General features: G+C 49.1%; 2 protein-coding genes across 2 annotated transcripts; one reads left to right on the top strand and one right to left on the bottom strand.

Moving 5' to 3' along the window:
• Positions 1–214: 214 nt before the first annotated feature.
• On the top strand, positions 215–8824 carry CAPNS1 (calpain small subunit 1). Its single transcript, XM_080702940.1, has 11 exons — positions 215–252; positions 734–947; positions 2192–2225; positions 2650–2739; positions 2907–2964; positions 3062–3126; positions 6069–6137; positions 6233–6311; positions 6450–6566; positions 8574–8632; positions 8776–8824. Exons 2-11 carry the CDS (start codon positions 751–753, stop codon positions 8800–8802), a joined length of 795 nt encoding a protein of 264 aa, XP_080559066.1. The 5' UTR covers positions 215–252; positions 734–750; the 3' UTR covers positions 8803–8824.
• A 2379-nt stretch (positions 8825–11203) lies between these two features.
• Positions 11204–12467, bottom strand: COX7A1 (cytochrome c oxidase subunit 7A1; the record flags this gene model as incomplete). The annotated part of the gene is made up of 4 exons (XM_080703388.1): positions 12448–12467; positions 11783–11869; positions 11607–11691; positions 11204–11259 (listed from the first exon to the last, which is right to left on the bottom strand). Exons 1-4 carry the CDS (start codon positions 12460–12462, stop codon positions 11204–11206), a joined length of 243 nt encoding a protein of 80 aa, XP_080559514.1. The 5' UTR covers positions 12463–12467.
• Positions 12468–24787: the final 12320 nt, after the last annotated feature.

The following is a 24787-nucleotide window of genomic DNA, read 5'->3' on the forward strand; positions in this document are numbered from 1 at the left end:
ACCGCACTCTCGCGGGAGCGGCGCGAGCCGGGTGGGGCCGGAGCCTCGAGCGCCGGAAACGCGCCGGGCGGAGCCCCAGCGCCGCGGCCCGCTATGGGGCGGGGCCGCCGCGCACGCGCAGTTCCGGGCCGGCGCTAGGACCGCGCGGCGGGGCGCAGGCCCGACCGGGAGCGGGCGCCTGAGTCACCGCCCCGCCCGGAGCCCCGGCCCGGCCCGAGCAGCAGGCGGCGGAGCCCCGGCGACGCGGAGGCGGTGAGCGCCGGCCCGACCCCGCTCCGCGACCCCCGCCCTCGGCCCCGCCACCCAGGGTCCCCAGCCTGCTGGACCGGCCCCGAGGGCCCCTCCCCACCCGCATTCCCACACCTAACAGCACGCATCGGACTGGGGGGCACCCGGAGCCCCGGTTCTGGGTCGGCGGGTCCTGCTCTCCCGGGCCCCACGGCTTTGGGTCCGAGCCCGCAGACCCGCAGGGCGCTGCGATCCGCTGCGGAGCCCAGCCCGGCTGGACCGCGCTCCTGTCCTAGAGCGCCGGGCGCTTCCCGCCGCCCCGGCCCGGCCCCTCGGCGCCCGGCACGTCGGGGTGCCCTGCCCGCGGGCCCCCCCAGCCCCGCCCGGCCTGCACCCGCCCGCCCCAGGCCTCAGCCTCTGCCCCAGCTGCCGGAAATGAGTACTTTTGCGGGTGTGCGGGCTCCGGGGCGGCGGGACAGCTACCTGACCCCCTCTCCCCTTTCAGGAGTCTGAGTCGCAGCCATGTTCCTGGTTAACTCGTTCTTGAAGGGCGGCGGCGGCGGCGGCGGCGGCGGCGGGGGCCTGGGTGGGGGCATTGGGAATGTCATCGGAGGCCTCATCAGCGGGGCCGGGGGCGGCGGCGGAGGAGGAGGAGGCGGCGGCGGCGGCGGCGGGGGGACGGCCATGCGCATCCTGGGCGGGGTCATTAGTGCCATCAGGTAAGGCGGGCGGGGCCCAACTAGAATGGTATAGGATTAACCTGGTGACTGGGCTGGTCTAGGTAGGAGCCTGGCATTAAGGAGGAAGACCCTAGTGAGGTGGTTGTTAGTTTATGGAGGTGGGGCTTAACAAGAGCTAGTCCCTTAGTGCAGATCAGTAAAACTTAGTGTGGGCCCGGGGACCTGTCATGAATTTGGGAAGTGGGACTTGGGGCCCTTAGCAGCCTTCATTGGGCCAGTAACTCTGGATGACACTTAATAGGTAAAGCCTGCTGTCAGAGGTGAGTTAGTGAAAAGGTGGGCCCAAGCTGGCCCTGTAATCTCAGCACCTGGAAGGCTGAAACCGGAAGATCGCAGGTTCATAGACAGCCTCAGCAATGTAGTGAGATTCTCAGCAACCTAGCAAGACCCTGTTTCCAAACGAAAAGGCTGAGCGTGTACCTCTGAGGTAAAATGCCTCCTAGGTTCAGTTCCCAGTACTTCCTACTCCAAAGGGGAAGAAGAAGGAGGAGGAGGAGGAAGAATATGATGATGATGATGATGATGATGATGATGATGATGATGGTGGTGGTGGTGGTGGTGGTGGTGGTGATAGTGGACCCAGGAGAGGCCAAGGGCCTAATGGAATAGAAAAAATGGCCCAGAAAGATCTGGGCCTGACAGAAACTGGCTAAATTTTACACACACACACACACACACACACACACACACACACACACACACACAGGTTGGGTAGGGCAGGCTTTTGTTGTCTAATTAGCCTTTTTTTTTTTAATCTTTTTCCTTACCAAGCAGTGATTCCTCACTAGTAATGGGACCAATGGAACTGGGGTAGGGATATCAGGAAGATAGACATTTCAGAAGCAGAGTGATCCAGTAGGGTCTTGCAGTAGTCAGACCTAAGGAGCTTGGGGCTCTAAGAAGTTGGGGCAGGGCCTCTAGGAAGTGAGTCCTGGACGGGGCGGGTCTATTGAGTCTGGGCAGGTTTTCCAGGTGATTACTGGATGATTCTGGCATCTGTCATTGGGTAGATGTGCCTTGGCGGGAGTGGATTCTTCCGGGAGGTGTGCTGGGGTGTGGGGTTGGTCTGATGGAGGGATAGGACCAGGGCAGTGTGGACTGGGATGCACGTGGACAGACAGATGAAGCGGGAAGGACCCGGCGGGGGGTGGGGCTCACGGTTCTGCGGGAGCTACCGTTGGAGGCCCCGCCCCCTGGCACTAACACCTCTTGTCTCCTCTTAGTGAGGCAGCTGCGCAGTACAATCCAGAGCCCCCGGTAAGCCGCCCTCCACAACCAGAGACCCCCCTTTCTTTTCAGACTTTTTCCATTCCTCTAGGTTTCATATAAAGAAGTCTTTTATCCCCCTCCTATGAAATTCCTCTGCCTCTAAGTCCCTCCCTGGGGTTGGGGATTTAGTTCAGTGGCAGAGCGCTTGCCTGGCACATGAAAAGCTCTGGGTTCAATCCTTGGCCTTGGGGGGAAAGTAAAAAAAAAAATGAAGTAAGCCCCTCCCTTGCCTTGTCCCCAAACTTAGCCCTGAGTCTCAGCCATGCTGTTATGCTGCACATACTTCTGGTGCACTGACCATCCTTTGATCATGAGGCTGCCCAGCCTACTCTCATTTTCACACCTGCTGAGCTTGGGTGGGGAGCCAGGAAGCCGATCCTCACACCCACTCTGAGATCTCTTTTCTCTGTAGCCCCCCCGCACCCATTACTCCAACATTGAGGCCAACGAGAGTGAGGAGGTCCGGCAGTTCCGGAGACTTTTTGCCCAGCTGGCTGGAGATGTAAGTAATCTGGCATCCTTGCTCTGCCCCATCCTCTCCGTACCTTCCCCTGGGCTACCTTAATAAATATGTGCCTGACTGTGACAATCCCAAAGCTCCCACTTTCCTTTATAACATGCCCAGGCCACTTTTAATCGTGCTGACCCTTCCCTAACTTCTGCCCGCAGGATATGGAGGTCAGTGCCACAGAACTCATGAACATTCTCAACAAGATCGTGACCCGCCGTGAGTGTCCAGAGTCAAGGCATGGGGCAGGTGGAGAGGATTAGGCACTGGGGTAGCTGTGATATCTGTCCTCTGACCTTTAACCTGTCCTCCACAGACCCTGATCTGAAAACTGATGGTTTTGGCATTGACACGTGTCGCAGCATGGTGGCAGTGATGGATGTATCCTTTCGGAAGGGGGCAGTCTGGGGAAAGCCCTGGGTGAAGAGGGAATTTTCTGAGAATATTTAAGATAGCCAGTGTGTAGCTTTCATACCCAAAGAAGTGAATATGCATCGGAACACCCACCCACTTAAAGACATGTGGCCAAAAGTAATACCATCAGCTAGCACAGCCGCACTTAATGGACTGTACCTTCTCACACTGATGGACAGGTACCATTATCATTACTGTATTTTATGGGTAAGGAAACTGAGGTTTAGAGAGAAGCAGTCATTTGTTGAAAGTTATAAGTAAGTGTAAATGGAAGCCTGGCAAGGTGGCACATGCCTGTAATTCCAGTACTTGGGAGGCTGAGACAGGAGGATCATTGGTTCGAGGACAGCCTCAGGAATGAAGTGAGACTCTCATTATCCTAGTGAGACCCTGTTTCAAAATAAAAATAAAATAGGGCTGGAAGTGTAGCTTGGAGGTAGAAGGCCCCTGGACTCAATGCCCAGTACCATAAAAACAACAAAAAACTATACTGGTGGTATAGTTCAGAGGTAGAATGCCCCTGGGTTTAATCCTCATAACACAAAAATAAATAAAAAAACAAAAGGGCAGGGGTGTAGCTCAGAAGTAGAATGTGTTTGCGTTCAATCCCCAGTACCACACACACACATAAGTAAATGGCAGGATAAGAATTTGGATTCATATCTTTTGGGCTTCAGAATCCAAGTGTATTCCAGGCGTGGTGGCACACGCTTGTAATCCCCCCGCTTGGGAGGCAGAGACAGGAGGATCGCACAGGTTCGAATCCCGCTGCGCTGGCTTAAGAGACCCTGTTTCCAAATAAAAAGTATAAAAATAGGTCTGGGAGTGTAGCCCAAAGGTAGAAGGGTTTCCAGGAACCCCAGTACCACCAAAAAAAAAAAAAAAGGAATCCAAGTTTATGCTAGCATGGTGGTGCACGCTTGCAATCCCAGAACTTGGGAGGCTGAGATGGGAGGATTGCAGGTTTGAGATTCTCATCAACCTAGTGAGACCCTGTTTCAAAATAAAAATATAAATTGGGCATGGTGGTGCATGCTTGTAATTCTAGTACTTTGAAGGCTGAGACAGGAGGATCACAGTTTGCGGCCAGCCTCAACTACTTAGTTGGGCCCTCTACAACTAGACCCTGTTTCAAAAAAGAATAAAATATAGGGCTGGGGTATAGCTTGGAGGTAGAATACCCCTGGGCTCAATCCCTAGTAACATACACACACACACACACACACACACACACACACACACACACACACTCTTCAAGCTTAGTCTGGTATGGTGGTACATACCTGTAATTCCAGTACTTGGGGAGGGGACTGAGATAGGCTCACAGGTTTGAGAACAGCCATGGCAACTTAGACTTTCAGCAACCTAGCAGGATCTTATTTCAAAACAAAACAAAAAAAGGATTATGAGAGCCGGGTGTGGTGGCGCACGCTTGTAATCCCAGCATTTGGGAGGCTGAGACCGGAGGATCGCGGTTTGCGGACAGCCTCAGCTACTTAGTGAGGCCCTCTGCAACTCAGTGAGATCTGGTTTCAAAATAAATAATAAAAAAATTGGGCAGGGGGTGTAGCTCGGAGGTCAAATGCCTCTGGGTTCCATCCCCAGACCTGCAAAAAAAAAAAAAAAAAAAAAAAAAAAAAAGATTATGAGTATAGCTCGAAAGTAGAATGCCCCAGGTTCAACACCCAGTACCAAAAAAAAGAAAAAAGCCAGGCATGGTGGTGCATGCTTATAATCCCAGTACTTGGGAAGCTGAGACAGGAGGATTTCAGTATCAAGGACAGTCTCAACCAGTAGTAGAATCTTCTTAACCTAGCGAGACCCTCTTTCCAAGTAAAAATAAGGCTGGGGGTGTAGCTCAGAGGTAGAATGCCTCTGGGTTCTATTCCCAGTTCCACACACACAATAAGAATTTTATAAGCTGGGCTTGGCGGTGCACATCCAAAATCCCAGTACCCAGGCTGAGGCAAGAAGGTTACGATTTAGTGAGGGACTGCCTTAAGGGGGAAAAAGAAGGTCAGGTACAATGTTGCATACCTGTAATCCCAGTGCTCAGGAGGCTGAGACAGGAGGATCGCAGGTTCAATACCAGCTTCAGCAATTTAGCAAGCCCTTTTTCAAAATAAAAAAATAAAATGGCTGGTGTTAGAGGAGATAGAATGCCCCCAGGGTTCAATCCCAGTATAAAAAGGAGGAGGGAAAATGGGGTCTAGGGCTGTAGCTCAGTGGTCATAGCATTCGCCTAGTATGTATGAGACCCTACGTTCAATCTCCAGTGCTGCAAAAGGTAACAGAATTTTGTAAATGAGGACCTAATGCTTCTCAGGTAAGGAGTTTGTAGTTTGGAGAAGTATATAATTTTCCATGCTTATGTTTAAAGAGAATCTATTTATAAATACCTATAGATAGCTGGGTATGTTGATGCATGCCAGTGAGGATCGCATTTTTTTTTTTTTTTTCAGTACTAAGGATGGAACCTAGGGGCATTCTAACTCCGAGCTATACCCCTAGCCCTATTTTTTATTATTAATTTTGAAACAGGGTCTCACTGAGTTGCAGAGGGCCTCACTAAGTAGCTGAGGCTGTCCGCGAACTGCGATCCTCCTGTCTCAGTCTCCCAAATGCTGGGATTACAAGCGTGCGCCACCACGCCTGGCTAGGTTGCAGGTTTAAGACCAGACTCAGCATTTTAGCTTCAAAATAAAAAGGGCTGGGGGTGTAGCTTGGAGGTAGAATGCCCCGGCTTTACTGACAAGGAATGAAGGAAGGAAGACAGGCAGGCTGCTTTGACTGGGTGACATGACTACTGTGTTGAGTGTTCTACCCCAGGTTCCCTAGTTTGCAGTATTGTCATGAACCTAGTGCATCTGCGTACAGCTGTCACACTGTTCTTAACAACCTTCTGCCAGAGCGACACCACGGGCAAGCTGGGCTTTGAGGAATTTAAGTACCTGTGGAACAACATAAAAAAGTGGCAGGTGTGTGGCAGCCTCTGAAATTCCTAACTCCAGTCCATGGAGACGCCAGATCCCACGAGGTATTTATTTGAACCCTGTTCTCTCTGTCCCCACAGGCCATATATAAACAGTTTGACTTTGACCGATCAGGAACCATCGGCAGCAGTGAACTCCCAGGGGCCTTTGAGGCAGCAGGTGGGGCCCGCGGGGACATGATGGGGTGGGGTGGGTGCCCCCTCTCCCCTGCCCCTGTGCTGGCCTGAGCCTGAATCCTGGGAGTTGGCGTAAGATGGGCCGTGCGGCCTCACGTCTAAAGGACTGAACCATTCTCAGGGTTCCACCTAAACGAGCATCTCTACAGCATGATCATCCGGCGCTACTCAGACGAGGGAGGGAACATGGATTTTGACAACTTCATCAGCTGCTTGGTCAGGCTGGACGCCATGTTCCGTGAGTGACATCCCAGCTCTCTCCCCAGGCGGGGATTTGTTTGATCTCCATCCGTTCCCGCTAAGCCTGCCCTTGATGGGGGGCAGTGCTGATGGCACAGCAGTGACCAAAACAGCCCTCACAGAGAGCACAGCCCCATAACAAGGCAACAGGCATGACAGCACCATGTGACTGGTATCGGGATGGGGGAGCCTCATCTGAGGCCTCAGGATTTTAAGGGGAAGCTCGGGCAGAGTGCGGGCAGATGATGCCTGGGCAAGTTCACAGGGGGCTACTCAGACTAAGGAGGCACCCATTGAAGCCAGGGGCTCAGAGGCCTCCCTGGAGGACACCTGTGAGTTGGGACCTGGGGAAGGAGCCCAGTGAGAGGGCAGGGAGGAGTGTTGCGGGCTGAGGGAAAGCCTGTGCAAAAGCCTTCAGGGGAAGTGGGCACAATGGCCCGTACCTGTAATCCCAATATTTGGGAAGCTGCATAGGAGGGTCACAGGTTCAAGACCAGCCTCAGCAATTTAGCAAGACCCTCAGCCACCTAGTGAGACCCTGTTTCGAAAACAAAAATTATAAAAGGGCTCAGGGCAAGGAAGGTAGAATGCCTATACTCAGTCCCCAGTACCATAGTGGTGGTAGGAGGAAGGGGATGGTATGAAAGAGGAAGAGAGGAAGATATTGGGAGTGGACAGTAGAACACACGATGTCAAAAGTCACATAAGAAACCGGGCATGGTGTGCACGCTTACAATCCCAGCATTTGGGAGGCTGAGACAGGAGGATCGCGTTTTTTTTTTTTTTTTTAATTTTTTAATTTTTTTATGGTACTAGGGTTCCTGGAAACCCTTCTACCTCTGGGCTACACTCCTAGACCTATTCTATACTTTTTATTTGGAAACAGGGTCTCTTAAGCCAGCGAGACAGGCTTCGAACCTGCTTGATCCTCCTGTCTCCACCTCCCAAGCGCGGGGATTACAAGCGTGTGCCACCATGCCTGGCGTAGGATCATGGTTCTTGACAGCCTTAGCTACTTAGGCCCTCTGCAGCTCAGCTACTTGTTTCAAAATTCAGAACAAAAAACAGGGCTGGGAGCCAGATGTGGTGGCGCACGCTTGTAATCCCAGCATTTGGGAGGCTGAGGTTGGAGGATCACAATTTTTGGACAGCCCCAGCTACTTAGTGAGGTCCTTTGAAACTCAGTGAGACCCTGTTTCAAAATAAAGAATAAAAGGAAAAAAGCCGGGTGTGGTGGCGCATGCTTGTAATCCCCGCACTTGGGAGGCAGAGACAGGAGGATTGCGCAGATTCGAAGCCAGCCACGCTGGCTTAAGAGACCCTGTTTCTAAATTTAAAAAAGTATAAAAATAGGTCTGGGAGTGTAGCCCTGAGGTAGAAGGGTTTCCAGGAACCCCAGTACCACCAAACTAACTAACAAATAAATGACAATCCCAAATCAGATGTAGCTGTCCATGCCTGTAATCCTAGTACCTGGGAGGCTGAGACAGGAGGGTTGCAGATTGGAGGACAGCCTCACTATTTGGTGAGACTATGTTTCAGAATAATAAATAAAATAGGGTTGGGAGTGTAGCTCATAAATAGAATTCCCAGGATTCAATCTCCAGTTGTATCAAAAAACAAAAGCGTGGTGGCGCACGCTTGTAATCCCAGCATTCGGGAGGCTGAGACTGGAGGATCGTGGTTCGTGGACAGCCTCAGCTACTTAGTGAGGCCCTCTGCAACTTAGACCATTTCAAAATAAAGAATAAAAAGTAGGGCAGGGGGTGTAGCTTGGAGATTGAATACCCCTGGGTTCCATCCCCAGACCCACCAAAAAAAAAGGACACTTATTTCTCAGAATTGGATTGAATGAATAAATATATGGAGAGCACTTTGTGCACGGTGTTTGGCACAGAGTAAATACTCAATGAAGTGCTAGTTATTATTTTCATCATCCCACATAATATATAATTATGCTAAGAGCCCTCCATAAAAAAGCATAAAAGCTTTCTTTCTCCCCCAGGTGCCTTCAAGTCTCTTGACAGAGATGGTACTGGACAGATCCAGGTGAACATCCAAGAGGTGAGAGCCCATCCTGCGGTGGGTGCCGGGGAGGGCCCTCCCTCCTGGGTCAGCTCTGAGCTCTGCCCTCCAGCCTGACCTCCCAGCAACCCTGGTATTTCGGGGTTCCTTAACCCTCACTCTTGGTGCATTTTCCTCTCCAGTGGCTGCAGCTGACTATGTATTCCTGAGTGGGGACCTCAGACCTGCCCCTCACCGCCTTGCTGTGGGAGCCATCTTGGACCCTCAGTCCTCCAGAGCTGCTCTGTCTACAGTCTTTGTGGGTCCTGCTACCTACAGGCCTTTCCTCACCTAGCCCTTGACACCCTGCTTCTCACTCAACGGCCAGGGCCCAGCCTGCCCCAACATGCCGCACTCTGAGTTTCCTCTAAGACATCCCAGCATGCTCTGCCCCAGGGCCACCCCGCCTCCACCGCACCCTCTCCGTCACCTTTCTCCTGTACCTGTGCCAAGCCCAATATGCACATTGCTTCCATGCCCCAAGGGCTCTGTTGTAGTTCTGGGAAGATCACTCCTGTCCCTACACATCCTGGCACTCAAGTTACCACCCAGACAGCCAAATAAACTCCAGGCCACTGCAGGCCCGCACCCCAGTGCCTTCGCCTGTACCCTGCTCCTAGCCTGCCAGGCCCAGGAGGAAATAAATGCTCCCCAGTTACTGCCCCCTATGCGATGTGCTTCCTCTTCTGAGGAGTGGGCTGGGCCAGTGTTTGTCTCCATGGTTGTTTTCAGGCTGGGACTGCGTTGTCTCCTGGCCCTTTTCTTCTTTGTAGAGTGTGTGTGTTTACTGGGGATGCCATCCAGTCTCAGGCTGGAACTGCGTTGTCTCCCGGCCCTTTTCTCCTCTGCAGTCTGTGTGTGTGTGTGTGTGTGTGTGTGTGTGTGTGTGTTACTGGGGATGGAACCCATGGGCCTTCTATATCTGGGCAACACTCCCAGACCTATTTTATATTTTTATTTGGAAATAGGGTCTCACTAAGTTGCTGAGAGCCTCACTAAGTAGCTGAGGCTGGCTTTGAACCTGTGTGATCCTCCTGTCTCAGCCTCCTAAGCACTGGGATTACAAGCACGTGCCACCACACCCAGCTTATGTGTGTTTCTTTTACTGGGTTCCAGCTGAGCTGTAGCCTGGTTCTTGCTAGGATCCCACACAGGTCCTATGGAGGCCGAGTCTGGGACCCAGAAACACAGGCACTCTGCTTCTGCTTCTAGAGCATGGGCTGCAAGGTCTCCATGACACCCCTGATTCTCTCCCCCAGGGTCACATTTGCCCCTCTTTTAGCTCTCGTGTGTGTGTGTGTGTGTGTGTGTGTGTGTGTGTGTGTGTGTGTGATATTGAGGAACCAGGGATTGAACCCAGGGGTATTCTTACCTCTGAGCTATACCCAGAGCCCTGTTTTGTTTTGGTTTTTGGTACTAGGGATTGAACCCAGGGACATTCTACCTCTGAGCTATACCCCCAGCCCTATTTTTTATTCTTTATTTTGAAACAGGGTCTCACTGAGTTGCAAAGGGCCTCACTAAGTAGCTGAGGCTGGCCATGAACTGCGATCCTCCTGTCTCAGCCTTCCAAATGCTGGGGTTACAAGTGTGTGCCACCACACCCAGCCCCCCAACCCTTTTTAATTTTGAAACATGGTCTTGCTGAATTGCTGAGCTGGCCTTGTATTTGGTAATCCTTCTGTCTCAGACTCCCAAGTACTAAGCTGAGAGTGGTGGTACACACCTATAATCCCAGTACGTGAGAGGCTGAGACCGTAGGATCGAAGGTTTGAGGACAGCCTGAGCAAGTAGTGAGACCCTGTTTCAAAATAAAATATAAAGTAGGGCATGGTGGCACAGGTTTGTAATCCCAGCATTTGGGAGGCTGAGAGAGGAAGATTGCGTTCGAGGATAGCTTCAGCTACTACTTAGTGAGGCCCTCTAAAACTTAGTGAGACCCTGTTTCAAAATAAAGAATAAAATATAGGGCTGAGGGTGTAGCTCCGAGGTAGAATGCCCCTGGGTTCCATCCCTAGTTCCACAAAATAAAATGAATAAAATATAAGAGGGCTGGGGGTATAGCTTGGAGGTAGAGTGCCCCAGGGCTCAGTAACACACACACACACACACACACACACACACACACACACACACACACACACCCCTACCTCCCAAATACTGACATAGGCACAGGCCACCATGCCCAACTTATTATTTACTGTATGTGCCATGGACCATGCTTAGTGGCTTCCCAATTCTGTGTCTCTGTAGGGGGAGGGTCTGCCATCTCAGGTTATAAAGCCCCTATGTCTTTTGGACACTGCTCCAAGTCCCCAGGCCCCACAGGGCAGCCCAGGGGTGCTATTGGGAATCTGCAGAGGGCTGAGGAGGAGCAACATCCTAGGAGCAGCCCTGTCCAACATGAGGGATGGGGGGCTGCTGTAATTGGCTTGCCTGCAGGGTGGGCCTCCCTGGCTGGTTGGAGGATGGGCAGTGGACATGCACACACACACAGAGGCCAGAGGGCACTGGGGCCAGCACATTTATTGGTGTGTTTCAAGTCCCCCAGGTTCTCCAAGTTTCTTCGTGTCATTTCTTGTGGGGGAAGGAGGCCCAGCCGAGGCAGTACAAGGTGTAGACAGTGCCTAGGAAAGGGTGGGGAGATAGAGAATGAGGCCTTGGTCCCCTCTGAGCCTCATCTAGTAGGGCTTTTAAGCCCTTCATCTGCAGGCTCCCCAGCACCAGCCTGGATCTCCGCTCCCTTCCCAAACAGGGCTCCTGGTGAGGGCCCCCTGGAGGGGATAAGGACTGGGAGAGGAGCTGTCAACTCCTGCCAGGCCCAGACCCATCACCATGCCAGCTCCCTTCCAGGGAGTGAGCCCAAGTAGCTCACTCCCCAAGCACCAGCCTGTCCACCACAGGCCTCAGCGCCCTCCCTAAGCGCCACCCCCAGCCCAGGCACTCTCCTGCAACGCCCCCACCCCTCACTCACCCCCCATGGTCAGCATCATCGTCAGCCGGTACAGAATGCTGTCCGCCACCCCGCCCTTCAGGTGCACCGGGAGGTCGTTGTCCGCCTGGGGTGGGGTGAAGAGAAGGGATACAGGATGCTGAGCAGACCAGAGCTCCCGAGACCCCGCCCGCGGCCGCCCGCCCTGCCCCGCCTACCTGGAAGAGCTTCTGTTTCTCGGCCACTCTGTTCTGGAAGCCCTGCCGGGCGGTGGAGCTAAAGGATCGAACCAGCGCCTGGGAGACCTGAGGGGACAGCAGGTGGGTGGGTAGGGAGCACTCGCCCGGGCTTTCTAGGGAGGCCCGGCTGGGTACTGCTGAGGCCTGATCGCTGGGACAGTCCTGTCCCCAGCGAGTGTCCGAAAGGCAAGATCCAAACGCCAGCGAGGGTAGGGAAGGGGGCTCTGGTGCCTGGAGTCCTGCTTGGAGGTTAGTAGGCTGGAAGGGCTTGGCGGTTAGAAGGCGAGGGAGCCCAAAAGGGAAGCCCCTATTCTGGGAGTCCAAGTCCTGAGATGATGATGGGGTAGGGGGGTATTCCTGGATTAATGCGAGGAAACCGGGTCGGGGAATGTCAGGACCTGATTGTAGGGGCCGGGGGAGGAGGGCGCAATGATGTTAAGAGAGCCCTGGATGCCGGGAGGTTAAACCCAGACTCTGAGCCAGTGGTCCCGGTCCCGGCTAGCTCAGAAATTTGGGTTTTGGAGAAGAAAGTCCCAGACCCTGAGGAGGGCTCAGGTTCCAAGGCCTATATGCTGAGATGATTTTAAGGAGTCGGCGCTAGGGCGGGGCTTCCAGGCGACCCCGGCCCAGCCCGTGGTGCTCACCCGCAGGGCCCTCATTCTGCGTCCTCCTCTTCCTCTTCAGCTGGAGTCACCTCCCCTCTCAGCCCAAGGACAACACAGTGCCCTCCCCCCTGGGAATCCCAGGCCACGCCCGCTGCGCTGCAGCGTGACTGAGGACGTGACTGCCGGGGCAGCTGGGGCGGCTGGGCTCGGCTGGGTGGGGGGCGCAAATCGGATCGTCCAATAGGCTGCGGGGGAGAAGCTGCAGCCCTGTCCTGACGTGGCAAGACCTATCTGTTTCTCTTTCTTTCTTTTCTATTTTATTCATTTATTTATTAAATGTGTGGAACTGGGGGGGGGGTGAACCCAGGGCACCTCTTTATTGGATCGCTCCCTACAGGATTGATGTCAGGGAAGCAGTGAGGGCAGAGAGTCTAGGAGCATTTGTGTGTGTGTGTGTGTGTGTGTGTGTGTGTGTGTGTGTGTGTGTGTGGTTGTGGTACTGGGGTTCCTGGAAGCCCTTCTATCTCCGGGCCACACTCCCAGACCTAATATATATATTATACATTATACATATATATGTGTGTATATACATACATATATATGTGTGTATATACATATATACATATACATACACACACATACACACATATATATATGTATATATATATATTTTTGTTTGTTTGTTTTTGTTTTGTTTTTTATTTGGAAACAGGGTCTCTTAAGCCAGCGAGGCTGGCTCCGAACCAGCGCGAACCTCCTGTCTCTGCCTCCCAAGCGCGGGGATTACAAACTTGCGCCACCACGCCCGGCGTCTAGGAGCATTTTACCTCTGAGCTACAAATCTTTGTTTGTTTGTTTATTGGTACTCCGAGCTACACCCCTAGACTTCTTTTTTTTTTTTTTTTTTTTTTTTTTTTTTGCGATACTGGGCATTGAACACCGGGGCATTCTACCTCTGAGCTACAGCCACAGCCCCCCCCCCCCTTTTTTTGTAGTACTGGGGATGAAACCCAGTGTCATTCTACCTCCAAGTTACACCCCAGGCCTATTTTTTATTCTTTACTTTGAAACAGGGTCTCACTAATTTGCAAAGTGCCTCACTAAGTAGCTGAGGCTGGCTTTGAACCTGATATCCTCCTGTCTCAGCCTTCCAAATACTGGGATTACAAGTGTGCACCACCACACCAGGTCCCAGCCCTTACTGAGTTGCTGAGGCTGGCCAAGAACCTGTAATCCTCCTGTCTCAGCCTTTCTAGTACTGACATTACAAACATGGGGATTGAACCCATGTGTATGCCAACATGCCCAGATATTACTCTATTTTTTTTTCTGGGTCAGGGGATGGAACCCAGAGGCATTTGACCTCCGAGCTATACCCCCTGCCCTATTTTTTATTCTTTATTTTGAAACAGTGTCTCACTAAGCTGTGGAAGGCCTCACTAAGTAGCTGAGGCTGCCCCTGAATCAAGATCCTCTGGTCTCAGATTCCTGAATGCTGGGATTACAAGCATGCACCACCACGCCCGGCTTTATTTTATTTTTAGATATTGCATTATAGCCAGGTGTGGTGGCTCACGCTTATAATCCCAGTACTTAGGAGGCTGACACTGGAGGATCACAGGTTCAAGGACAGCCTCAGCAATTTAGTGACCCTTGGCAACCTAGTGAGACCCTGTTACAACAAAAATTTAAAAAGAGCTGGGGGTATGTCTCTGAGGTCATGCCCCTGATTTCAATCCCCAGTACCACAAAGAAAAGATAATATAAAGTCAGATGTGATGTTGCATACCTCTTATTCCAGTACTTGGGAGGCTGAGACAGGAGGATTGAAGGTTCGAGGACAGCCTCAGCAAGTAGTGAGATTCTCATCAACCTAGTAAGAGCCTGTTTCAGAATAAAAACAAAAAATAGGGCTGGGGGTATAGCCCAGAGGTAGAATTCCCTTGGGTTTAATCCCCAGTACCACCACACACACACACACACACACACACACACACACACACACACACACAAAAGATAACATAAAATATATTGTACTGTTCCTAATAAAAGACATTATCTGACATTTAACTGAAATTTGAGAACCAAATAGTAAAAAAGGGAGAGTGAGAGTAGTAAAAATCCATTTATAGTCAGGTGTGGTGACACAAGCCTGCAATCCCAGTATTTGGGAGGCTGAGACGGGAGGATCACAGGTTGGAAGCCAGCCTCAGCAATCTAGTGAGTCCTGTTTCCAAGTTAAAAAATAGGGCTGGAGGGATAGCCCGGAAATAGAATGCCCCTGTGTTCTACCCCAGTACCACTAAAAAAAAAAAAAAAAAAAAAAAAAAAAAGACAAATATTACTTTTTTATGGTCCTGGGGATTGAATCGAGGGGCATTCTAACTCCAAGCTATACCCTCAGCCCTTTTTATTATTTTTTATTTTGAAACAGGGTCTCACTGAGTTGCAAAGGGCCTAAGTGGTAGCTGAGGCTGTCCACGAACCACGATCCTCCTGTCTCGGCCTCCCAAATGCTGGGATTACAAGTGTGCGCCACCGCACCCGGCTATCATGTTATTTTCGGTTGGACATCATATAGACAGCTTCAGGTGAGAGGCCAACAGATACTCCTCCATACTGTCTCTTCGGTTCTAGACTCTTCTGCTACATCTTTAGCTGCTCCTGCAGGTCCTTGGCCCGTGCCCCGCTGCTACTGGTGGAGCCCCCACTGCCCATTGCGCTCCTGGTGAGAAGCCCTGAGTCCCGGGATCCTAGACTAGACACAGGAGGGGAGGAAGGAGGTGGCCAGCTGGTTGGAAGCCAATGATCCTCCTTGCCCCTGTGCTGGGACCCAGCCAGACCCACCTGTCCTCATTTTTATTTTGAAACAGGGTCTTACTAAATTGTAGAGGGCCTTGGTAGGTGGTTGAGGCTGGGAATTAAGTGATGCACCACCACGCTTGGCTTCAACTCTTTTTAATTAATTAATTTGATGAAACCCAGGGGCATTCTACCTCAGAGCTATACTCCCAGCCCTATTTTTATTAACTATCATTATTTATTTTAAAAAATTTATTTTTAGCCGGGCGTGGTGGTGCACGCTTGTAATCCCTGCGCCTGGGAGGCGGAGACAGGAGGATCGCGCAGGTTCGAAGCCAGCCGCGCTGGCTTAAGAGACCTTGTTCTAAATAAAAAAGTATAAAAATAGGTCTGGGAGTGTAGCCCAGAGGTAGAAGGGCTTCCAGGAACCCCAGTACCACCACCAAAAAAAAAAAAAATTTTTTTATGTGGAACATATTAAGAATGGCATATATTCAGACTCTACTTGGTACCCTCCACCCCCACTTCCTCTTCCTTCCCTCCCAACAATAAATGTCCAGGTTAACCATGCTATATTTATATTTTTATACAAATTCGGATGTAGCTCCTTCATTAATCAACCTCAGACTTCTTCCTCTCCTATCTTTCCATTCTAGCTTTGCTGAGGTTTCCCTCCATTATCTGGAGTCCCTCTGGTATTCCTAATACTCTCTAGTTTGGGCATATTAGAGAAAACGTAACTCCCTTCTCTTTCTGTGCTTGGCTGAGCTCACTTAACATAATGTTCTCCAGGTCTTTCCATCTTCTTGAGAATGATATGATTTGTTCTTCTTTATAGCTGAGTAGAATTCCATTGTGTATATTTCCCATAATTTTGCTATCCATTCATCTGTTGATGGAGACCTAGGTTGGTTCCATATTTTGGCTATTACAAATTATGCTGCTATGAGCCGGGCATGGAGGTGCGCGCTTGTAATCCCCGCGCTTGGGAGACTGAGACAGGAGGATCGCACAGGTTCGAAGCCAGCCTCAGCTACTTAGTGAGGCTCTCAGCAACTTAGACCCTGTTTCAAATAAAATATAAAATAGGTCTGGGAGTATAGCCTGGAAGTAGAAAGCCTCTGGATTCCACCCCCAGTACCACACACAAAAAAAATTATGCTGCTATGAACATGGGTATGGATATGTTATTGTAGTTCTCTGATTTCACCCTTTTTGGACAAATACCCAGGAGTGGTATAGCCGGATCATGTGGTGGATCCATTCCCAGTTTTCTAAAGAATCTCCACACAGATCTCCATAGTGGCTGAACTAGTTTGCACTCCCACCAACAGTGTAAAAAGAGTTCCTCTTTCCCCACATCCTCGCCAGCATTTGTTATTTGATTTCTTTATGCTTGCCACTCTGACTGGGGTTAGATGGAATCTCAATGTAGTTTTGATTTGCATCTCCCTGATGGCCAGTGATGTTGAACATCTTTTCATGTATCTATTGGCCATTTGTATCTCTTCTTTTGTTAAGTGTCTATTCAGTCTAGTTGCCCATTTCTCCTCCCCCCCCTCCCCCTTCCCCTCCCCCCCCTCCTCCTTCTGGTACTGGGGATGGAACCCAGGGGCTTTCTACCTCCAGGCTATACCCCCAGACCTATTTTTGTTTTATATGGAAACAGGGCCTCACTTAAGTTGCTGAGAGCCTCACTAAGTAGCTGTAGCTGAGGCTGGCTTCTAACTTATGTGATACTTCTGTCTCAGCCTCCCAAGCTCTGGGATTACAAACCACCATGCTTGGCTTTCAGTTACCTTTTTTTTTTTTTTTGGTAGTGGGGTTCCTGGAAGCCCTTCTACCTCCGGGCTACACTCCCAGACCTATATTATACTTTTTAATTTTTGGAAACAGGGTCTCTTAAGCCAGCGAGGCTGGCTTCAAACCTGCGCGATCCTCCTGTCTCCACCTCCCAAGCGCAGGGATTACAAGTGTGCGCCACCACGCCCAGCTCTAGTTGCCCATTTCTTGATGGGGTTGTTTTGCTAGTGTAGAGTCTTTTGAGCTATTTGTATATTCTGGATATTAGCCCTCTATCTGAGTGGTGGCTGGTAAAAATCTTCTCCCATTCCCCATTTTGAGCTGTACCCCCAGCCCTATCTTTCTTTCTTTCTTTCGTTCTCTCTCTCTCTCTCTTTTCTTTCTTTCTTTCTTTCTTTCTTTCTTTCTTTCTTTCTTTCTTTCTCTTTCTTTCTTTCTATTTTTTGCAGTACTGGGAGTGGAACCCAGAGGCATTCTACCTCCGAGTTACACCACCAGCCTTATTTTTTTATTCTTTATTTTATTTATTTTTTTGGCAGCACTGGGGATGGAACCCAGGGGGCATTCTACCTCTGAGCTATACCCTCAGTCCTATTTTTTAGGCCTTTTTTTTTTTTTTTTTTTTTTTTTTTTCTGGAACAGGGTCTCACTGAGTTGAAAAGGGCCTTGCTAAGTAGCTGAGGCTGTCCAGGAACTGCGATCCTAGGGTCTCTGCCTCCTGAACGCTGGTGTTTCAAGCATGCACCACTATGCCAGACTCTCTTTATTATTTTATTTATTTATTTTTATTTTTATTTTTTGCAGTACTGGGGATGGAACGCCGGGGCATTCTACCTCTAGGCGACACCCTCATCCCTATTTTTTATTTTTTATTTTGAAACAGAGTCTTACTGAGTTGCAGAGGGCCTCACTAAGTAGTAGCTGATGCTGTTTTCGAACTGCGATCCTCCTGTCTCAGTCTCTCAAATGCTGAGATTACAAGCATGCACCATCACGCCCGCTATTCTCTTTTTCTGTCTTTCTCTTTCTTTCTTTCTTTCTTTCTTTCTTTCTTTCTTTCTTTCTTTCTTTCTTTCTTTCTTTCCTTTCATTTATATTTTTGGTAGTACTGAGGGTAGAACCCAGGGTTTTTTCTACCTCCGAGCTATACTCCCAGACCTGTTTTATACTTTATTTGGAAACAGGGTCTCACTAAGTTGCTGAGAGCCTCACTCAGTGGCTGAGGCTGGCTTCGAACCTGTGTGATCCTCCTGTCAGCCTCCCAAGTGCTGGGATTACAATCATGAGCCACCATGGCCACCATGCCTGGTTAGGCTTTAAGTTTTTTTGAATTGGTGTATTTTAGCCAGGCAGGAGGATCACAGTGTTGAAAACAGCCTCAGTGATTTAGCAAGGCTCTCAGCAACTTAGTGAGACCCTGTTTCCAAATAAAAAATAAAATAGGGCTGAGGTGTAGCTCGGAGGTAGAATGCCTTTGAATTGAACTGCCAGCACTACACAACACAAAATTAAACAAACAAATACATAAAAATTTGGTGTATTTTAACACAAATCCCAACATCATCTCATTTTTTTGGGGGGTGGGGCATGTATTAAGGGTTGAATCCTGGTGGCCCATGCTTGTAACCCTAGTACGTGGGAGGGTGAAACAGGAGAATCATGTCGTGGTCAGCCTCAACTACTTAGGCCCTCCGCAACTTAGTAAGACCATGTTTTAAAATAAAAAGAATGAAAAATAGGGCTAGGATTATAGCTTGGAGGTGGAATGCCTCTGGGTTTCATCCCCAGTGTCATAAAATAAATAAATAAATAAATAAATAAATAAATAAATAAATAATAGAGCTGGGTGTTGTGGCGCATACCTGTAATCCCAGTATTTGGGAGGCTCAGACAGGCGGATTGTAGGTTGGAGGATATCTTCAGCAAATAATGGGACTCTCATTAACCTATTGAGACCATGTTTATTTTTTTAATTAATTAATTAATTTTTTTTGGTGGTACTGGGAGTGGAACCCAGAGGCTTTCTACCTCCAGGCTATACTCCCAGACCTATTTTATATTTTATTTGGAAACAGGGTCTCACTAAGTTGCTGAGAGCCTCACTAAGTAGCTGAGGCTGGCTTTGAACCTGTGCAATCCTCCTGTCTCAGCCTCCCAAGCATGGGGATTACAAGCATGCGCCACCACGCCCGGCTGAGACCATGTTTAAAAAAAAAAAAAAAAGAGCCAGGCGGGGTGGCATACTCTTGTAATCCCAGCATTTGGGAGGCTGAGACAGGAGGAACGCAGTTCGAGAACAGCCTCAGCTACTTAGTGAGGCCCTTTGCAACTCAGTGAGACCCTGTTTCAAAATAGAAATAAAATAGGGCTGGTGGTATAGCTCAGTAGTAGAATGCCCTGGGTTCAATTCCTAGAAACACACACACACACACACACACACACACACACACACACACACACACGGGAGAACTAACCTCTCTCTTCCACTCTTCTTAATTGTGTGTGTGTGTGGTATTGGGGATGGAACCCAGGGACCTTCTACCTCCAAGCTACACCTCCAGACCTATTCATATTTTATTTGGAAACAGGGTCTCACTAAGCTTCTGAGAACCTCACTAAGCTGTTGAGGCTGGCTTTGAACTTGTTATCCTCCTGTCTCAGCCTCCCAAGTACTGAGATTACAAGTGTGCACCACCACGCCCAGCTAAATTTTTGAGTATTAGAGTTAACAAAGCCAAACCATCAGTCTTTTTATTTATTTATTTATTTATTTATTTATTTATTTATTTATTTTGGTGGGACTGAGGATTTAATCTAGGGACATTCTACCTTTAAGCTACACTCCCAGCTCTGTTTTTTTATTCTTTATTTGTGAAACAGGGTCTCACTGAGTTGCAAAGGGCCTCACTAAGTAGCTGAGGCTGTCTGCAAACCTTGATTCCCCTGTTTTAGCCTCCTAAATGCTGGGATTACAAGTGTGCGCCATCATGCCCGGCTCAGTCCTTTTTGTTTTTATTTACTTACTTATTTATTTGTTTGTTTTTGTGGTACTGGGAATTGAACGCAGGGGTATTCTACCTCTGAGCTACATCCCAATGATTTTTTTTTTTTTTTTTTTTTGGTGGTACTGGGGTTCCTGGAAGCCCTTCTTCCTCCGGGCTACACTCCCAGTCCTATTTTATATTTTATTGAAACAGGGTCTCTTACGCCAGCACGGCTGGCTTCGAACCTGCGCGATCCTCCTGTCTCCGCCTCCCAAGCGCGGGGATTACAAGCGTGCGCCACCACGCCCGGCATCCCAATGATCTTTTGTTGTTGTTTGAAACAAGGTCTCAGCTGGTTTGGTGCTGTGACACATGCCTGTAATACCAGTCTTTGGGAGGCTGAGAAAGGAGGATTGCAAATTTGAGACCAGCCTTGGCAATTTATTGAGACTCTCAGCAATTTAGCAAGACCATGTTTCAAAATAAAAACTATAATAGGACTGTGGTGTAGCTCAGAGGTAGAATGGCTGTGGGTTCAAGCTTCGGTAACACATACACACATAGGAAACAGGGTGTTGCTTGCTAAGGGCCTCACTAAGTAGCTGAGGCTGGCCCTGAACCTGAAATCCTCCTATCTCAGCCTCCCAAATGCTAGGGTTACAAGCATGCGCCACCACGCCTAGCTTCTTCTTAACAATTTAATCTCTCCTTAAGGGCCCCAATCCAAACACCAACATGGCAATAAAATTTTTTTTTTTTTGTGGTCCTGGGAATGGAACCCAGGGGCATTCTACCTCCAAGCTACACCCACAGTCCTATTTTTTATTCTTTGAGACAGGGTCTCACTGAGTTGCAAAGGGCCTAAGTAGCTGAGGCTGTCTATGAACTGCGATCTGCCTGTCTCAGCCTCCCAGTGGAATTACAAGAGTGCACCACCATGCCTGGCATCTGTTCCGATTTTTTATTCTTTGTTTCCTTTTTGGCTTGTTTCTTTCTTTCTTATTTATTTTGGTGGTACTGAGGGTGGAACCCATGGACTTTTCTACCTTGGGGCTATACTCCCAGACCTTTTTTAATACTTTATTTGGAAACAGGATCTCACTAAGTTGCTGAGAGCCTCACGAAGTAGCTGAGGCTGGCTTTGAAACTGTGTGATCCTCCTGTCTCAGCCTCCCAAGTGCTGGGATTACAAGCGTTTGCCACCATGCCCAGCTGATAAATCATATTCTAACTATAGCAGGTTGAAGACTTCCTCTCAGCAGGGTTGGTTACATAATTGGTGAGGTCCCAATAAAAGGCATGACCCCTTGTTCAAAAAGCAGAGAAAAAATACTAATAATAAGCTGGGCGTGGTGGTGCATGCTTGTAATCCCAGCGTTTGGGAGGTGAGACAGGAGGGTCGCAATTTGAGGACAGCCTCAGCTACTTAGTGAGGCCATTTGCAACTCAGTGAGACCCTGTTTCAAAATAAAGAATAAGAAATTGGTCTAGGGGTGTTGTCACTGGGATGTAGAATGCCCCTGGGTTCAAACCCCAGTAACACACACACACACACACACACACACACACACACACACACACACTCAACTGGGCATGGTAGTGCCCGCGTGTAATGACAGTACTTGGGAGGCTGCCACAGGAGTATTGCAGTTTTGCAGCCAGTCTCAGCTACTTAGTGAGGCCCTTCACAACTCTGAGACCCTGTTTCAACATAAAGAATAAAAACTAGGACTGGACTGGGGTGGGTGTAGCTTGGAGGTAGAATGCTACTGGGTTCAATTCCCAGTACTGCTAAAAAAAAAAAAAAAAAAAAAAAAAAGGCTTTGGATGTAGCTGGGCGGTAGGATGTTCCTGAGTTGGAGCCTTTTCTCCTCTGGGATGGGCTTCCAAAGTGTTTGGTTGTTCTGAGAACATCTGAAACTGATGCACTAGGGGCGAGCTGTTGTTTGAAGGCCTCCGTAGTACTGACCCAGGGTCGGAAAGTCACATCAAGGGGCTGCTGCAGCTGCCCCGGGCTCCTTCTCGTGCTTTTCTCAATTTCAGCACCAACCTCCTCAAATGCAGCACAAAGGGTATTAATTGCCTTTTGCCAAGTACAAATCAACCCCAAACGTAGCAGCTCAAAATAACTCTAAGTACTTATTACTTCACACTTTTCTAGGGTCAGGAATGGGGGATGGAAGCTCGCGGGCACTGAGTGACCACAGAAAGCCTCTCCGAGCTTCCGTGTGTCTCTGCTGCCACCTGGTGGCGACCACAGAACCACCACGCCTCCCACCCCCGCCTTCCCATGCTGTAATTTCTTTTTTGTATTTGGGATTGGACCCAGAGGCATTCAAGCTCCGAGCTACACCCCGAGTCCTATTTTATTTTTATTTTGAAGCAGGGTCTCGCAAAATTGCAGAAGGCCTCACAAGTTGCTGAGGCTGACTGAAAACCTGTGATCCTCCTGTCTCAGCCTTCTGGTTACTAGATTTACCCGGCTCTGTTTAAATTTTTGAAATTTTTTTATTTTTAAGAGATTGAAACTGAGCTTGGTGACATGCACGCTTGTAATCCCAGCCTAAAAATAGGACTGGGAGTATAGCTTGGAGGTCGAAAGCCCCTGGGTTTCATCCTGGTACCACAAAAATGAATAATAAATAATACTAAAAAATATGGCTGGGGTAGCTTGGAGGTACAATGTCCCTAGGTTCCATCCCCAGTACTGTTAAAAAAAAAAAAGGTGTGTAGCCCAGAGGTAGAAAACCCCTGGGTTCCATCCCCAGTGCCCCCCCACGGCAATATGGTTATAGTGGCACATGCCTAGGCCCTGGGAGGCTGAGACAGGAGGATGGCAAGTTGGAGGATAGCTTCTTCAACTTAGTAAGATCTATTTCAAAATAAAGAAAATTAAATATCCCTGGATTCAATCTAGAGAGAGAGAATGAATATGAATAATTTTTTTTTTTTGTACTGGGGGTGGAACCCAGGTGCTTTTCTACTTCCGGGCTATACTCCCAGACCTATTTTATATTTTATTTGGAAACAGGGTCTCACCAAGTTGCTGAGAGCCTCTCTAAGTAGCCGAGGCTGGCTTTGAACCTGTGCGATCCTCCTGTCTCAGCCTCCCAAGCGCTGGGATTACAAGCATGCGTTGCTATGCCCGGCCTCTATAATTTAATATTCTTTTGGTACTGGGGATTTGGTACTGATGGGACATTCTACCTCAGAGTTACATCCCCAGCCCCCGCTTTTTTTTTGGAGGTACTGGGGTTCCTGGAAGCCCTTCTACCTCCGGGCTACACTCCCAGACCTATTTTTACATTTTTATTTGGAAACAGGGTTTCCTAAGCCAGCGTGCACGGCTGGCTTCAAACCTGCGCTATCTTCCTGTCTCTGCCTCCGAAGCGCGGGGATTACAAGCGTGTGCCACCATGCCTGGCTTCCCCAGCCCTTTTTTATTTTTATTTTTAGAGCTGGGCGTGGTGGCGCACGCTTGTAATCCCAGCACTGGGGAGGCTGAGACAGGAGGATCTTGGTTCTTTGACAGCCTCAGCTACTTAGGCCCTTTGCAACTGTGAGACCCTGTTTCAAAATAAAAAATAAGGCTGGGGGTGTAGTTGGAAGGTAGAATGCCCCTGGGTTCCATCCCCAGGACCTCTCCAATATATATATATAGTAGAGACTGAATACAGGGACATTCTACCTCTGAGCTGCACCCCCAGTCCTATTTTATTTTGTAACCAGTTCTCACTAAGTTGAGAACAGCCTAAGTAGCTGAGGCTTTCCATGAACCTGTGATCCTCCTGTTTTTGCCTTCCAAGTACTGGGATTATAGGTGTGCGCCACCATGACTGACATATTAGTTTTGACTTCTCTAATTTGTGTGTGTGTGTGTGTGTGTGTGTGTGTGTGGTGCTGGAGATTGAATCCAGGGGCATTCTACCTCTACTACACCCCAGCCCTATTTTTTTATTTTTATTTACTTACTTATTTACTTATTTTTTTGCGGTACTGAGGATGGGACCCAGGGGCATTCTACCTCTGAGCTATACTCCCAGCCCTATTTCTTAGTCTTTTATTTTTTGAAGCAGGGTCTCACTGAGTTGTGAAGGGCTATGCTAAGTAGCTGAGGCTGTTCACAAACCGCAATCCTCTGGTCTCCGCCTCCCAAGTGCTGGGATTGCAAGCGTGTGCCACCATGACCGGCTATTTTTATTTTGAAAAAGGGTTTTGCTAGGTCAGTGTCACTACTTGCTTAATCTGTCCTTGAACTTGTGATCCTCTGGTCTCAGCCTCCCAAGTACTGGGATGACAGGTTGTGCCCCCACACCAGCTTGGTTTTTCTTTAAACCAAGTTACACTTAGAGGTGATTTTAGCTTTCTAAATAGATTTCTTTTCCTTGCTTATTTTTTTTCCCCCTTGGAAACAAGTCTTGCTCAGTTGCTGAGGGCCTCACTAAATTGCTGAGGCTGGCTTGGAATCTGCAATCCTTCTGTCTCAGTGTCCTAAGTACTAGAATTACAGGTATGTACCAGCATGCCTGGTAGGTTTTTTTTGTGTGTGTGTGTGGTAATTGGGGATTACCTTTAAACTACACCCACAGCCCTCTATATTTTGAAACAGGGTCATGCTAGGTTGCTGAAAGTCTCCCTAATTTCTGTCACCCTCCTCTCTAAGCCTCCCAAGTAACTGGGATTATGGGCATGTGCCACCAGGCTCAGCTAATTTCTAACCTTTGAATGAAGGTCCTATGATCATAATTATGGCTTTGTTATTGTTTTTAAGAATTATAACAAGTGACTAT

Source organism: Muscardinus avellanarius (genome assembly GCF_963383645.1).
Source record: "Muscardinus avellanarius genome assembly, chromosome: 10".
In the NCBI taxonomy this organism is placed as follows: domain Eukaryota; kingdom Metazoa; phylum Chordata; class Mammalia; order Rodentia; family Gliridae; genus Muscardinus; species Muscardinus avellanarius.